Raw genomic sequence first — 16778 nt, 5'->3', positions numbered from 1 at the left:
TGCTCACATCAATAGAATTGATCATCATTGCAAAGGAGGAAAACCACCCACACAACCATACAAACAAGCGAAAGGGTAAGCTAGTGCACAAAATTCATACATCATAATAATCATATTCAATCATATAATCAAGCATAATTGACGGAAAACTCTCACATAATACACTAAACCCTTTCAAAACTACAAGACTTGACTATCCGGATACGCATAATGAGGCACCACCACAAGACAGTGAAATTAAGTCCTAGCAGTGAGGCATCACCACGAGGCCTTCGCGAAATTACACCCTTACCAGAGGCACCACCACGTGGTCTACGTGGAATTACGTTCTGGCCTTGAGGCACCACCACGATACTCGCGTGGAATTACGTCCTTATCTTGAGGCACTACCGTGAACTCCTCTTTAGAAGGGTCCACGGAATTATGTCCATTAGATGAGGCACCACCATGAGCTCTCATTACAAGAGTCATGGAATTACGCCCTACTCACACATTGAACATGTTTCACCAACCAATCAGAAGTCCCCATAATACTAACATCATGTATAACAACCCCATCATGCAACTCAGGCTTTCCAATTCATATAACACAACAACATACCATTCCCACCGCAACCTCATATATCAATCATGGCATCATCCCTCAACCCACGTAGTAAAGCATTTAGATCAAATAGGCAATCACACATCAATGCACCATTCAACAATAGTACCAAACTCACCCCACAGTCTCGCTCAGGCTAACAGGTCCCGCTCAGGCAAGGGGGGTCCTCTCGCTCAGGCGAAATCCTTCTCGCCTAAGCGAGATCGCGAAAGGGGAAAGCGGACTTTGCGAGGTCTCGCTCAGGCGAGTCCCTTATCGCCTAGGCGAGACCACTCCTCGCTCAAAAATAAAAACCTCTCGTCTAAGCGAGAGATCGAGCAGCAGGTCCTAGGCGAGCCTCTGCTAATCTCGCCTAGGCGAGGCAAGCTCGCTTGGGCGAGAAAACCAGTGCCCGCCATTGTTCTTTCGAGTGACAGCCACCCATACGCACCCACACAGTCCAACATACAATTTCAACCGATTAAATTCACACACAGACCGTTCAATCATCATAGACTCATCAAACAAGCAGATTCTACCGAAAATGTGGTGAGGTCTAGCTTCCCTTACCTGGAATGAGCTAGCAAGATAACTTTGACACCTAAGCCCACCACTGCAGCAGCCCCACAAGCAGATTGAAGAGCTGGAGATAGTGGCACAGAAGGGAGATTAGGTTTACTACGGTGAACCCCAACATAGAACACAAAAATAACTTAGAGAGGGTTTAAGGTCATGGAACAAACTTACGTGCAGGAGCAACGGGGTTGAACTAACTCGAACGGAACGAGGGCCAAACCCTAGCGGAGACGGCAATAGTAGCTCAAGGGTGTGTGGAAATCTGTTTTACGCAAAAGTGCCAGAATTAGGGTTTTGGACAGCTTTAGGTCAGTTTTTCCCTTATTGGGCCAGCCCTCAGGCCCAAAGGTTAGGGGCAGCCTAAAGAAGAAGGACAGCACGAAAAAGTGGGCCTTATAGTGGGTTAAATGGATTGATTCACTGGCTCACTTAATTAAAATAATACAATTTTTTTTTTTTCAGTCAAAACAAAATTATAATTCTAATTAGAATATAAATAAACTTTAATACAATCCAAATACAAACCAAAATCACAAAAATACAAATTATCTATGTGTTGGTTAAAAACAACAACTTAGCATGACCCAAATGCAAAGCCCACCTTAACGGAAAACACTTGTGTGACCCTTTATTTGCGGGTTGGTGAGCCAACAAGACAACTTATCACGGGTTCAACTTGGGTGAGCCGAACTCTATATGAGTCGAGTCAAAAATCAATCCGTATTGAAATTTGTAAAAAAATTTCAACCCAACCCGACCCGAATCTGTGGTGAGCCAGGTTGACTCATGGGTTCCAACCCATTTTAATAGCTCTAATTGAAAGGAAATGTTTCTAGTATTATTTTGCATATGGTCTATGATACACATATACGGTATATGTATCGGATACGACACATATCTGATACGTCGATACGTTTATTTTGAAAATAATAGGATACGATACATAATAAAATAAGTGATATTATTGAGAAGTGTACAATGATTCTTAACAACATAATAAATACATGATTATTTTTGTGTGAATATAAATTAAAACCTTGGTGAATATAAATTAAAATATTGGTAACGAATGTTAGTGATCAATTTATAATAGAAAATATTTTAGTTACCAATTCAGAAATCAATTATAATTTTTTGAACTATTTTAATTGACAATAATATTTAAGTTATAAATTGATACCTAAATTTGATCACTATAATAACGAATAATTTTTTATCACTAAAATTTATTATTATTTGAAGATTTTATTATAATTTATTATGATAGATACTTCATTGATAATATCTAAACTAACATATAAAGATACATATCAAATACAATTACGTGACCCACCCAAATTGATTCACAACATATGGTTTATAAATATGTTTTTCGAAACGTAAACTAATCAAGCGTACTTTTTTAAGGTTGTTTAAAGTTCAATTTATATATTTATTATATTTTCTATGTTGAATAATTTTTATTTCAAGACTTTGTACGGTTTTCTACCTTGGACACATATATGGTCACGTGCATTCATATTCTTATTACATCAAAATAATATATTTTAAAAAAATATGTTTATAATAATAATAACTTTAAAAGAAGTATACGACAAAAATTTCCAAGGAAAAAAATTATATACATACCTTTGAGTATATCTCTCTCCCCAAAGTCCCGAACCGAACACAATGTTTTTGTATAGTTCTGTATGACTCTAACCAGCCAGTTCTGAACTGAGAAGTAGTGTTGACATTGACGATTGTTACGAAAAAGAGACAGAAAATGGATACCAGTGAGTTGAGAAAAGCAGTGGAGGAGGTGGAACTAGTGGACGCTCATGCTCACAATATAGTTTCTCTTGACTCCAACTTTTCCTTCATCCACGCCTTTTCTGAGGCCAACGGTGAAGCGCTAAGTTTCTCACCCAACTCTCTTTCTTTCAAGGTAACTTCGCCTGCACAATTTACTCTCTAACTTTGCTTCATCAACTTTCTATTCCTGTGTTCGAACAACATTTGTTTTTGCTTTTGAAATCATATTTCATTGCTGTGTCGCAAACTTTGAGCGACATCGACTCATGCTTCTAACAATAAAAAAAGTCAACTAGTCTGAACTGATGGGTGTGTCATCTGTGACTCTTGACTAGGTAGTCAACTGCGTGTTTGTTGCAGATTTTGCAATACTGGAATACACTGGTGTATCTTATTGTAACAGTCTATTTTGTGATGTTAATATAACAGAGAAATTTAAGAGATATTGCGAAGCTGTATGGATCTGAGATATCCTTGCAAGGTGTTGAAGAATACCGGAGAGTATCTGGATTGCAATCCATCACCTCATCATGCTTTAAAGCTGCAAGAATCACTGCCATACTTATTGATGATGGCTTAACATTCGACAAAAAGCATGACGTAGAATGGCACAAGAATTTTATACCTTTTGTAGGTAGAATCTTAAGAATTGAACGATTGGCCGAGGAAATCCTCGATGAGGTGAGATACCAGCACAAAATCATGATTATTAGGTATCTTAGGTGAATTTTCATTACAGTATTTCTTGGGCAAAAACAATCCCATTCTGGTATTCGTTTAATGTTATTGTTTGCAAACTCCTGTTTAATTGCATCCTTCTATTTACGGTCTTATTTATGTTCTGCCTCTAGGTCACCTTCTTGTTATGTTATCTTACATATAAATCTGATGTTGAAGGACTTGCCTGATGGATCTTCTTGGACTGTGGATTCATTTACTACAGCATTTGTCTCAAAGTTGAAATCATATCCTTTATATGTTTTTTCTCTCTATCTCTCTGCACACGGGACGGATTTAGTGATTTCTTTCCGGGAAAAGTCGAGTCACGTAACTTCTCTTAATCTTCATGTGTTGAATGACCATACATGACTTTTCCCAGAAAAAAAGTCACTGAATCTGTCTCCACACACATGCATGTAATGCTGTTTTAGCTGTATTAGAACATAATATTTTAGCTCTATTCCTTAGCATTGCTGTTACAGTTGCTGGTGAGATCTTTGGATTGAAAAGCATAGCTGCATACCGCAGTGGTTTAGAAATCAACACTAATGTTACTAATAACGATGCCGAGGAAGGACTGAGGCAAACATTGATTGGTGAGTATAGTGTGCAGTTTTATTTTAATATAATCTGTTTCAGGATATTCTTTCTCACCTTTCTTTACTTTCAGCTGGGAAGCCTCTCCGTATTGCAAACAAAAATCTTATTGACTACATCTTCTTACGAAGTTTGGAAGTTGCTCAATCTTATGACTTGCCAATGCAGATACACACGGGGTAATGAATAGTTTTAAATTGTTTGATATTTTTACATAGAATGATATCCAAGTATTTTGGAGGCAATGTTAGTTGTTAGTATTTATAAGTGGAGAAAGTTGAATCCACAACCTCTTCCACCCTCCCGTTCAAAGTCACCAAACCAATCTTATATCTCCAAACTGTTACTGGAGGGAGTTGAAATCGCAACCTTCTCTTACCTCTCCTTCCAACTTTACCACTAAGTCATCCTTATATTCCAATTAGTAATGTTACTCGAACTCGAACAACAAAGAGGTGTGACTATGGTACATTTTGGTCTCAAAACATCACTGATGTTAGTTAGGTGAAATTAGTTTGCGCCTTGTCCACTTTTAGGATCAACCACACTTCTCCTAAATGTCAAAGGTATGTTTTCTTTTCCTATTTACAGCCGTCAGGGCATACATCACCATGATTCGCAGCTTTAGTATACTAATTTGTTCTTTTGTTCGATAGGTTTGGGGATAAAGATTTGGATCTGCGACTGTCCAATCCTCTTCATCTACGTGCAGTTCTTGAGGACAAGAGATATTCAAAGTCTCGGATTGTTTTGTTGCATGCATCCTATCCATTCTCAAGGGAAGCATCATATCTAGCCTCTGTTTACTCACAGGCAAACGTTTTACAACTCAATGCCTTGGTATTAGTATATTTGAATTACTGGATAACTGGCATGTAACACAATCTTCTCTATCAGGTCTACCTTGATTTTGGGCTGGCAATTCCAAAGCTTAGTGTGCATGGGATGATTTCTTCGATGAAAGAGCTATTAGAATTGGCTCCACTAAATAAGGTAAAAATATAACAAAGTAAAATGAACGTTATGTGTAAACTGCAAAGGAATAAGAATTTTATAATGAAATTAGAATCTTCTTGAACTTTGGGTTATCCAATGAAACATGTAAATCACAAAATAATGACTTTCTGGCAGCGACATTTGATGTCTCACGAGAATAAACTTTGCAATGCAGGTGATGTTCAGTACTGATGGCTATGCATTTCCTGAAACATTTTACTTAGGTTGGTTAATATTTACTATTACACTTAATATAAATATTATACTTAAATGCTTTGTTGTGGTACTTAAGTATCTTACTCTATTTGTCCCAAAATATATGCAGTTTCCTTTGCTGCTTATATACAGTCAAGAGCCTGACTCTTGAATTCCACACCTAGGCTGGCCAAACCCAAGGAAAATATACATAGACTTTCTCAGAAAGTCTTAGTCCCTATCTAACGACTAGCTGCTTTTATTTTTAAGCTTCTTCCTATAATATACTTTCCAGCTCCTCTCATTACTTTCCTTCGAATGTGGGCAATTCCACCTGTATAGCCCATGACCTCCGCGATTTGTCTCCCTGCTCGACAAATCTGCCAGGCAGATATCTTTCTTTCTTTTCGTCATTGTTGACTGAATTCTCCCCAACTTCTTTGACTTCTTTGATTTTTGGTGGCTGTCTTTCATAATAGACAGATCTACTTTCAATTCTACAACAACCTTTCCTTGTTCACTGGCTCATCTTTCCAACATACTTAGTCAACTTTCCATTATATCCCTTCAGGATCTAACCCTTTTTGTATTATTCAACAATTATCCACTCAAAATGCAAGCACCAAAATACAAAGGAATTACTTCTTTTCACACAAACATTCCCTGTCATAACTAACTATTATCCTTCATTTGAAAAGGATTCTTCTGAATGAGAGAAAATTTTATTCAATAAATTGATTTGAAACAATATACATTAACCTTTGTATATATAGAATTCTAACCCTTAAGTATTAATTACAAAGTGATCTCTAGAATCTTCTAACAACATCTAACAATACACTTAGTATTCTATTAATAACTCTTCCCCACACCCTTGTGCCGCCTTCTCCACCCCCCACCCATGAAAAGGAAAAATATGCATAAGAGCTTTCTTACTTTTCATATTGGTCTACTAGAAAATTGTTCTATATATAGAGTATAATATCCCATGATATAAAGGCAAAAGTAAAACCTAAGATATCATCATAATACATAATATTTGATAATAATAAAGGAAAATAAAATATATTATATCTCCATCAATAGAATTAAAATCAGAAGATATATGATATCTCTAACATTATCAGATCATGAAATCGTTCTACGGAAGACTTTTGGTAAATAGGTCTGCTAATTGAAGCACATATGGGACATAAGTAGTAATAAGGCCACTTCTTAACATGGTATGCATTCCCACATGAACTTAAGATAAGGTTAATTTACTATATAAATGGGTGCAAACCGAAGTCCATTTTAACAACGCTAATGTTAAGGATGAATTAGACTTAAAGTCCACTTCTTAATATGCCATGAAGTCTTACATCGAGTAAAGGTAAGACCAATTTACGGTATATAAGTGGATGCAAATCTCACCTTAAAAGCCAGTTTTATAAGGTTGAGCTAGGCTTAAAGTCCGCTTCTTAACAATGTTAATGCTGGAAACTCCCAATGTGCATGTAATGTGCTAACTTCAAAGGCGCACACATATGACTATTGGTGAATATATCATAATTAGTTGGAGTTGTTTTCTAACTTGTATAAATTAAATTGTTCCTATATGTTTTTACGTAACCTTTACCTAAGATACACTAATGCTTGAAACTCCCAAGGTGCATGTAATGTGCTAACTTCAAAGATGTACAAATAAGTCTGTTGATGAATATATCATATTTCAGATATTATGATAATTTCAACTTACAAGCCTTTTGAATATTTTTTAGCTCGTAACTTCTTTTGAGCCCTAAGAATTAGAATGTGATACACAAATTGATGTCATGAACTAATGCTTGAATTTCTTGTCTATGAAAAATGACAGCAACATTATCTCTTTGTGGCTTTTCTGATTTTGAAAATTTTTAAGTCATGGTGTAAATATTACTGCTTAAAGCTATCAGTTTTGCTTTTACAGGTGCAAAGAAGTCTCGGGAAGTTGTTTTCTCTGTTCTACGTGATGCATGCATTGATGGCGATCTCTCAGTTCCTGAGGCCGTGGAAGCTACAAAGGACATCTTTGCAAGAAATGCAATTCACTTCTACAAGATTAGTTCAGTAAACAGTGTTATCAATTCACACAGTAATTTGTCCCAAAACTTGAGTGGTGACTTAGATATTGATGTCTCACTTGTTCGTGTCATGTGGGTTGATGGTGCAGGACAGCACAGATGTCGTGTGAGTCACCCTCAAGGGCTTTTCTTTTACTTCGTTGTTCTTTGTTTGGAAATTATAGAAAAATGTTTACTTTGAGTTTTCAAATGGTAGGTCCATTCTTTATTCTGTTTACATTTGGAATCAATCTAAATTGCATGGTTCTCACAACAATCATATTGTATATAGTTAGTTTCATGTTTTTTCTTGGATATCGTATTATTGTGGCCGAGAGAAAAAGATGAAATCTACCCTAGAAAAGGATACCTGCTATCGTTTTGCATTAAGACATAACGTTTCAGTTGCATTATTGTTGACACCGTGAGCAGAGAAGCCAGAAATAATGTTGGATGCTAGAGAAATTGTTAGAAACAAGTTGACTGAGTTCAGTTTTATGTCTCAAGTGAAAAAATAAAATGAAAATGCCCCCTCCCAACCGAATTGACCGAGACATTATCTCCAAATGCAAATATAATTAGAAATCACATTGTTTTTAACATTTTGCTGTCTTTTCCACTTTTGTTCTAAAACTTGAAATACAGAATACTGAATCACTTTCTTGGAAGTTCTAATGCTGCATCTCTCATTCCTTGTGCACATACTGTGATTACAATTTTATGTCTTTAGGCACTTGAACTTCTGGCTGTACAGGCCCGGAAAAGTTCCGTTCAGCTGGTTTATGAATTCTTTTCTTGAAATTACATCTTGAGTTGGAGTTGTGTTTTATTTCAGGCTGTTCCTAAAAAGCGTTTCAATGATGTGGTTGTTAAGAATGGGGTTGGTTTAGCATTTGCGGTTATGGGATTCTCTTCTCATATGGATGGACCTGCAGAGGGATCTGGTCTAACTGCGGTTGGTGAAACAAGATTAGTGCCTGATTTGTCTACTCTAAGGAGAATTCCGTGGTAAAAACTGTTTTCTTTACCGGATATTCATATTGTCTTAAGGTTTTGGATTAAAAGTCATGTTTATGTGGGGGTAACACTCAAGGTCACATATACATATATAATATACACATGAACTTCTCAAATAAAAATAAACTCATCATATATGAGCTTTTTCATAAATTAAACTTCCTTTTCAATTGATTCTCAAGTTATCAAATATATAATATTCTCCAATTAATTAACGAGGGAAAAGCTGAAAGGAAAATATCTTGTTTGTTTCCATTTAAAGTCCCTCCCCACCAATGTAAGCTATACATGTTTATGAGATTGTAACCGTTTTCAGTCCTTATGAATTGAATGAAGAACTCAAAACAGTGAACCTTCCAATTTTCCTCTCTCAATTGGCAACTGGCATTTTGTTATCTCATGTCATTGAAACTTTCTGACCAGATATTTTTGGATTATTATCCCATTTTTTCTTTTACTTGTGTCTTTTTCTCGTTTCATTTTATATCAATAATTTTTTTACTGCTCATGTTTTGTTTATCTTATTATGTAAGTATCTTATTTCTTTTCTTTTCTTCTTTCTATTAAGTAAATTTTGTATTTAATAGTTGCCTTGTTTATTAATTAAGTAAATAGCAATTGCAGGAATCAAGTGTCTTCTGGAATGGAAATCATCTTAAGTTTTTTTTTTTTTTTTTTTCCAGAAATATATTCTGCAGAAGACAGATACAGTTTTGTTAACTAATGCATCTCTCTTTTGAATAGGAATAAAAAAGATGAAATGGTTTTAGCTGATATGTGTGTTAAACCTGGTGAAGCTTGGGAATATTGTCCAAGAGATGTCTTAAGAAGAGCTTCTAAAATTCTGAAAGATGAATTTGACTTGGTACGAAGTTAAGTTTGTCCTATCTGTTGAGAAGTATATGATATTTAACTTTTGCTCTGCTTCCACTTCCAGGAAATGAATGCAGGATTTGAGAATGAATTTATTCTCTTAAAGATGCTAAAAAGGTATGTTATGTAATGTTATCTCTGTGATCTTAATAGTGCAATTTACAGGCAATTTGTTAAAAATGTGGAGAAAAAAAAAATTCAGGGAAGGTAAAGAGGAATGGGTACCATTTGACTCGAGTCCATACTGCTCCGCATCAGGATTTGATGCTGCTTCTCCCGTTCTTCATGAAGTTGTTGATTCTCTTCATTCCTTGGGAATTGCAGTAGAACAGGTAAATGGAATTGCGACATGATCAATTATAAGTGATATATAATATAAGACATTGTCTGATACTTCTTTTCCAGCTGCAGCACACTTTTTAAGGTTAACCTTTTCTTGTAATATCCTAGATACACGGTGAAGCTGGAAAAGGTCAATTTGAGGTGGTTTTGAAGTATACCATTTGCACCAAAGCAGCAGACAACTTAATTTTCACCCGTGAAGTTGTTAGGGCAATTGCAAGAAAGCATGGCTTGCTAGCAACTTTTATTCCAAAGTAAGTGGCAATCAATTCTTTTAACATAAAATTATTAATAATCAATGCTGTAGTGCTGTAGAGAGGTATGTATAGACTAGTTAATAAAACATAATTGCAGCTGATGAACTATCTAATGAAACGGTTAAAAATTCTTTTCTTGGTGTAACAGCAGTTTTCTCGTGATATTGTTTAAGGTACGCATTAGATGATTTGGGTTCTGGGTCGCATGTTCATCTTAGCTTGTGGAGGAATGGCCAAAATGTATTTATGGGATCTGGTACATCATCTAAGAATGGAATATCAACTTTGGGAAGAGAATTTATGGCAGGAATTCTACAACATCTTCCTTCAATCTTGGCATTTATAGCACCACTCCCTAACAGGTTGATCTTATTCTGTGTGTTTTGACCGAAACTGATGTTATTGTATGACATTATATTATTGCCAGTGTTGATAAAGTTTAAGTTGTTACGAGTAAGATAGGATTTTTTTTTCCCTATCTAACAAGCGTTATATTAAATTTGAAATGCCACGTTTTGGAATTATGATGCAATGTTTCTTTGCTATCTGAGTTTGTCGCAGTTATGATCGATTGCAACCTAATACATGGAGTGGTGCGTACCTCTTCTGGGGAAACGAAAATAAGGAGGCTCCATTGCGAGCTTCATCTCCACCTGGAACTCTCGACGGTCTAGTCACCAACTTTGAGATGAAATCATTTGATGGTTCTGCCAATCCATACTTGGGCTTAGCTGCCATACTTGCTGCTGGCATTGATGGCCTTCGAAGGCATCTTCCTCTTCCTGAGCCTGTTGGTAAGATCATATAACCTTCATTATAATCTTTAACATGAGCTGCAAGATATTAGAATAATTAACCTGGACTCTGATATCACTATTGATTCTGTTTTTTTGTAAGATTATATATATATATCCTAAGTCAACAAATATAAGAAATTGACATTATTTTTAATCCGATCCAAAATCATGAGGTATTAGGTTTAAGTTTTTTTTTTTATTTTATATGATATTTAACTTGTCATTTCTACTGAGTGTGTGGGACTTAGATCCAGAATTAGATTATTCCCAACATTTTCATCAATTAATATAGTTGCAGTGAAATATTTGTTGTAGTTTTGCATCCGAATCCTAGGGAGCACAGTGGAGGCTAAATTTTATTTACTTCTATCTATCAAGTTTAATTCCAAATTTGCAGTTTTTTTTTCCCATTTTCTCTTTCATGTTCCTTTTTTACCAATCCGTATAACGGTTGCATAAAATTGTGTTGGGGTTCTTACAATTTTCAGCTCCTATATACAAATATCAATATAAACCTCTAATTTCATGTATGAAACAGATACAAATCCAAATCCGGAAACCCTTCAGAGATTGCCAGCATCCCTTTCTGAATCTTTGGATGCTCTCCATAAAGACGACTTCCTTAAGGAATTTATCAGCGAGAAGTTGCTAACTGCCATAAAAGCAATTCGAAAGGTATGTATTCCATGTCACTACAGAAAAGTGTCTCATTAATATTTTAGTAACCAATAAATTTCAATTTTATAAATTAGTATCTAAATTGGTTATTGTAGTGACTAATCATTTTTGGTCACTAAATTGGTCACTAGTTAATTAGAGACCAATTTAGTAACTAAATCATCTTAGTAGTCAAAATCTAAGTAATTAATTTTTGGAAACTATTTCTTTTGATAGAAAAAATCATGGTAGCTAATTTTAAAAACTAATTTAATAATCAATTATAATTTTTTATTTATAATAATAACTATTTGAGTAACTAATAATTTTTTATTTTATAAATTGGTATCTAAATCAATCATTATAGTGACTAACAAATTTTAATCACTAAAATTGATTACTAATGAGATATTTTTTTGTAGTGTATAAATGCCTTTTACCCTTCATGTTAGAGATATCGTTTTTGGTATTCTGCGGTGGTATCACAAGTTAGTGATCAGTTAAATTGAGAATCATACACAATTCTAAAGAGAGACTGCTCAAAGATTTGAGAAGTCTAAAATCAAATATAAGAAGAAGGTCTTTTCTTGGAAAATAAAACAAATTATCGTAAAAATTAATAGTTATTCATGATAATTTAATTAAATTTTATTCTTAAATATAATTTTATAGTTAATTTAATAGAAATATATTAATAAAAAATATTTTTTGGAAGTTTTTTTTTTCTTCTGGGAAACCTAAAATAGGCTCGCTGACTCTTAATTTTCATAGCCAAACTGATAAATTTATGCTTAATGCGACTTGTATTATCAGGCTGAAATTGAGCATTACACCAAGCACAAGGATGCATACAAGGAACTCATTCACCGTTACTGAGTACTCTTTAGCTTATGGTTCAGAGACGGTTATTGCCGTATCTGTTTTAGAGTCTGTCTTTAACTATTATATGTATCTTATACTATCTATTGTATGTACCTTGTATTCTCCTAGTAAGATGTATGAACTAATTTATCCTCAGACTGTTGTTCAACTTCATCTTCAATGTACTAATTTGTCCAATGCCCTTGACATAAATTCATTTTATATTTATGGAGATTTTAGTATATGTATATTGGTTGAGGATTTGCTCACTAGGTGTAAAAGTTAGTGCAATTACGTCTTTGATAAATTTTTTAGAACACAAATGAAAAAAAAGAAAAAAAAAATTATCCTTTATGCTTTCAGTCAAACATGGCAATTTCTCTACATTTTTAAGATCTTCAAATTTTAAATAACATGTAGATTTAGTTTTTTTTTCTAAATATTTATTATAATTTCTAAATTTAAGAACGATTAAATTTGCATATTTTGACGTTTGAGGGTTAAATTCTTTTGAAATAAAAAACTAAAATTATTTTAATATCATGTAATATATTAAAACAAATTGATATGGTGAGTTCATAATTTTGGATTGCTAGCAAGAAAAATATATAATTAATTTAATTAATTGCAATATCAATTTCATATTAATTAATTAAATTTACTTTTGAAATAACATGTTAACTTTGGAAATGTTGTGAAGAGTTTTAGTGAGGTTTGCACTTCACTTATATATATATATATATATATATATATATATATATATATATTATGAAATTGTCTTATTTCTAACATACCTCACGCTGAAGTATATTTCATCTCGTGCATGGGTCTAGAAATGGGTGGTCCGATAGTGGCTCGAGATAGCGGGTGGAATTATGGAATAAAATGTTTAAGAAATCTCAATAGGATAGACTTTTTTAAACAATGACTCTGATACCATGTTATAAAGTGGAGTTTAAGCCTAACTCAACCCTATAAAACTGACTTGTAAGGTGAGGTTTGCAACCCACTTATATACTATGAGATTACCTTATCTTTAGTTGATGTGGAACTTCCAACAAGTTCAAAAACATGGTCCAATTAAATAAATATTAATGAGTACATGGTCCAATTATTTGTACTTTTTTTTTAAAAATAGTTTTTAAAATAGACCCTCGCCCCTTTATTCTTGTTTTTCTTGAACTTTGAGTTCCCTGTTTCCTTTGGAAAATGATTTAATGACTACCCATTTTGACTACTTTTTTACCCCCTTACGTGGAAAATGGTTTTTAATTTTTTTTTTTACTTTCAAAAGAGGCACTGGCACGTGATGACAAGTTAATGAAAGTTAACCTACTACTAACTTACCATTTTATTATCAAAGTGAAAAAAGAAGAAGCGGTGAGAGTGAAAAAAGAAACCAAAAGCGATTTTTGAAAAAAACTCCTCGCAGACCCTCGCATACCATTCACACCGGTGCCAGAATACTTCTTTCTTCTCCACCGTGCCTGCGAAATCTGTTGACATGAGAAGCCAAGGTGGTTTGCTTCTTGAAAATTTGATGAAGATTTAATGAAGCTCTTTTGAACTATCTTGAAGCCATTACCATTGGAACGAAGCCTACATTGATGAAGGAAAGGAGATTTAATGATATGCATGTTGATCAAGGCTGGAATGTGTGCTCTCCACATGGTTACATCATTAAGAAAGTGTATTTGAAGTTTGTAATTCATATTGTAGACCTTGTAGCATTAATTAGATGTATTTGGTCTTTGTTATGTTTTTTAATCTGTTGAATGGTTTTTCAACAGGTTAAAATGTCTCTTTTAGTATGTTTAATGGTTTTTCAACAGGTTAAAAGGTTGGGTACAGTAGTCTTAAATTGCAACAAATTCAATCCGTTGATTTATTTTTTAATCGACTGATTTCACTTAAGTCAAGTGAAATCAACCGATTGATAGAAATCAACCTATTGAATTTCGTAACAGTTTGACTATAAAAGTTATGATTTTCGAAAGAGAGTGTTGTTGATCATTTTTTAGCGTGAAATTATTCTGGAAACTTGTGAAAACTCTCTCCTTCGTGATCATACAGTTTGCAGCAGTTGAAGATTGATCTTGGATCAATTCTTGGAGCTTTTGACTTGGTTTGAGCTTGGAGAAAGTGGTTTGTGGTAGGCTGGGCTGTGCTACCACTCAGGTTTGATCTTTCTCAAGCTTTGTGTGTGTGCTTGGTGGTTTTCCAGGTCTGCAAGAGGGTTCTTGCTGTGCTGGTGTGACTCTTGTGTGATTCAAGAGTCTTTTGTGTGATTTTTGCATATTTTGAAAGTGTAAGGGTGGATACTTTGTAAATCTTTTGAAATAGTGCAAAGCCAAGCTCAGGTTGCCTTGACAAACTGGATGTAGCTCAAGTTTGAGTGAACCAGTATAAAAATCTCGTGATCTCATCTCTTCTCTAACCTTTCTCTCTTGCATATTCATTTTCAAGTTTAAAGAACTCGTGCTTTAATCATCTTTTTCATGTTCTTGCATGTTTTCATGACATCTGCAACATTGAGCATGTTTGCATTATCATTTAGAACATGTCTTGATCATTCTTGTGCACTATTCCTGGTTTAAAACTCGAATATGCATTTCTGCATTTTTTCCAATATTTCAGTCGACTGTTTTTCTATTTCAATTGGTTGATTATACCAGAACATAATCTGTTTAGTAAAATCAATCTGTTAACTCTGTTTTTGATCGATTGAAAATATATTGTCCAACACCTTTTGCATCCTAACTTTGTGATCTAATAGGTGGTTTTTAGCTTGCAAAGATAGCCTAAATTTTTAACTAGCCAATTCAACCTCCCTTCTTGGCATTTCAACCATTTCAAAACTAACAAAATCCACCGTGCCGATCGTCTCCTTCGAAAATCCACCACCTTCCCACCGAAAGACACCTTCTTTGTTCCGTTCTGTGAATTGGTAAGTGATCCCTGCGAAATCCAATGAAATGGGGTTTTGAACACATAAGGATTGGTGCAACATTTGGTCTCTTCATCCTTTCTTCTTGGTTCGAAGTCTTCTTGGGCGTCATCACAGTGTTCCCCGTCTGCAAGATTTTCTTTCGTTTGGTTAAAGGTAAGATTTTTTTTTTTGTTTTCCCCAAGCATTGACGTTGTGGTTTGATGAAGCAAAAAGCGGTGAATGTTTACTATGTTGATTTTTTTGAAGTTTAGATATCGGTGGTCGTGGTTGTATCATTTTGGTGTGGCATTGAACAATTTATCTCTAATAATGGTTGATTTTATCAAAAACATCAACCTGCTTCCAAAAAGATAGTCATAGAACTATAGTTCTTAGCAACATTATAGAAAGGAATTTTTAGAAAAATTCATGTCTATTACATTTGATGGAAATGAAAAAAATTGGTAGAAGTTAAAACTAAAAGCAACATTTTAAGCTTGATAAAGAAGTGTAATGTTTGTTATGCGTTATTGCTTTCAAGTCGTTAAAAATCAGGGATTTGAAACTTGATAGCATTAGAATTTCCTTCTTCTCTTGGTAGTTTTAGCATTCCGATATAGAGGTAGGACAATTTAAATTTTATGCTGAATAGTTATTTTTTAAGTGTATTTTAGTGTCTTATTAATCATATTTTGCTTTATTTTTCAAGTTTGATTTAGCTTTTGAAGGTTGTCTAAGTAGTTAGTTTACAATTTGTAAATAATAAGTTAGTAAGTTGAGATTTTGACTTATCGTAGCTGTTTTAGTTATTAGTGTTGGTCTAGGTAGTGAAATTGTTTTTTAAGGTTAAATTTTTAGAAATAAATTTTGAGTCCTTATACCTCCTTACACTTGCTTAGGTAGTTTTAGTTCACTGTTTACTTACTTTTTTAAGATTTGCATGATAATAGTTGTGTTGAATCTAGTTTTTGATTGGTAGTGTGTTATTAAATTGTAAAATTGAGTGGATGATTTCTAGTAATTTTGATCACTACATTTCTCTTCACAAGTATTTTACTGATGTTATCCCTCATTTTTATTGTTCAAAATAATTGAGGAACTGTTGCATATAATGTAAAATAAAGACAATTAAGAGTAAAGGTAAGCATACATGTTGGCTCTATTTGGTCAAAGTCTCTTAATCCTTTACAAAACTGTTGAGCTTAGCTTCCTTATCCTCATACCTTCAATTGATGTTGCTCCTCCATAATTGATGCAATTGAAGAAACTATAATAGAATAAATACTAGCACCTGTGACTAGCAAGTAATCTACTAATTTTCTGCTGTTATAAGCCTTAGAGCATGCTCAGTCATAACAAATCATACCAATTCATGAATCATCAAAGAATTGAAATCCATATGTAAGCCATCCCTTGATATATGTAGTTTTATAATTTGAAGTATCAACTACGCTTAAAAGCTCAATGGAACTCCTTAACTTATTTATAGCATGCAGAGAAGTA

General features: G+C 34.1%; 1 protein-coding gene across 2 annotated transcripts; it reads left to right on the top strand.

The window, feature by feature from the left end:
- Window positions 1–2778: 2778 nt before the first annotated feature.
- Window positions 2779–12594, top strand: LOC114191646 (protein fluG). 2 transcript variants are annotated; one of them, XM_028080949.1, is made up of 18 exons: window positions 2779–3086; window positions 3383–3634; window positions 3851–3918; window positions 4154–4269; window positions 4344–4449; window positions 4927–5083; window positions 5168–5263; window positions 5442–5490; window positions 7410–7669; window positions 8378–8550; window positions 9304–9424; window positions 9497–9549; window positions 9635–9764; window positions 9883–10028; window positions 10205–10393; window positions 10593–10825; window positions 11367–11503; window positions 12299–12594. In XM_028080949.1, the coding sequence occupies exons 1-18, from the start codon at window positions 2925–2927 to the stop codon at window positions 12359–12361; spliced, it is 2511 nt and encodes an 836-aa protein (XP_027936750.1). In that variant the 5' UTR covers window positions 2779–2924; the 3' UTR covers window positions 12362–12594. The 2 variants fall into 2 exon arrangements, with proteins under 2 accessions (XP_027936750.1, XP_027936751.1); XM_028080950.1 differs by lacking the exon at window positions 2779–3086 and having other exon boundaries at window positions 3483–3634; window positions 3805–3918.
- Window positions 12595–16778: the final 4184 nt, after the last annotated feature.

Source organism: Vigna unguiculata, chromosome 7, assembly GCF_004118075.2.
Source record: "Vigna unguiculata cultivar IT97K-499-35 chromosome 7, ASM411807v1, whole genome shotgun sequence".
NCBI classification, from domain to species: Eukaryota; Viridiplantae; Streptophyta; class Magnoliopsida; order Fabales; family Fabaceae; genus Vigna; species Vigna unguiculata.
This window is presented reverse-complemented; position numbering and strand designations above follow the sequence as displayed.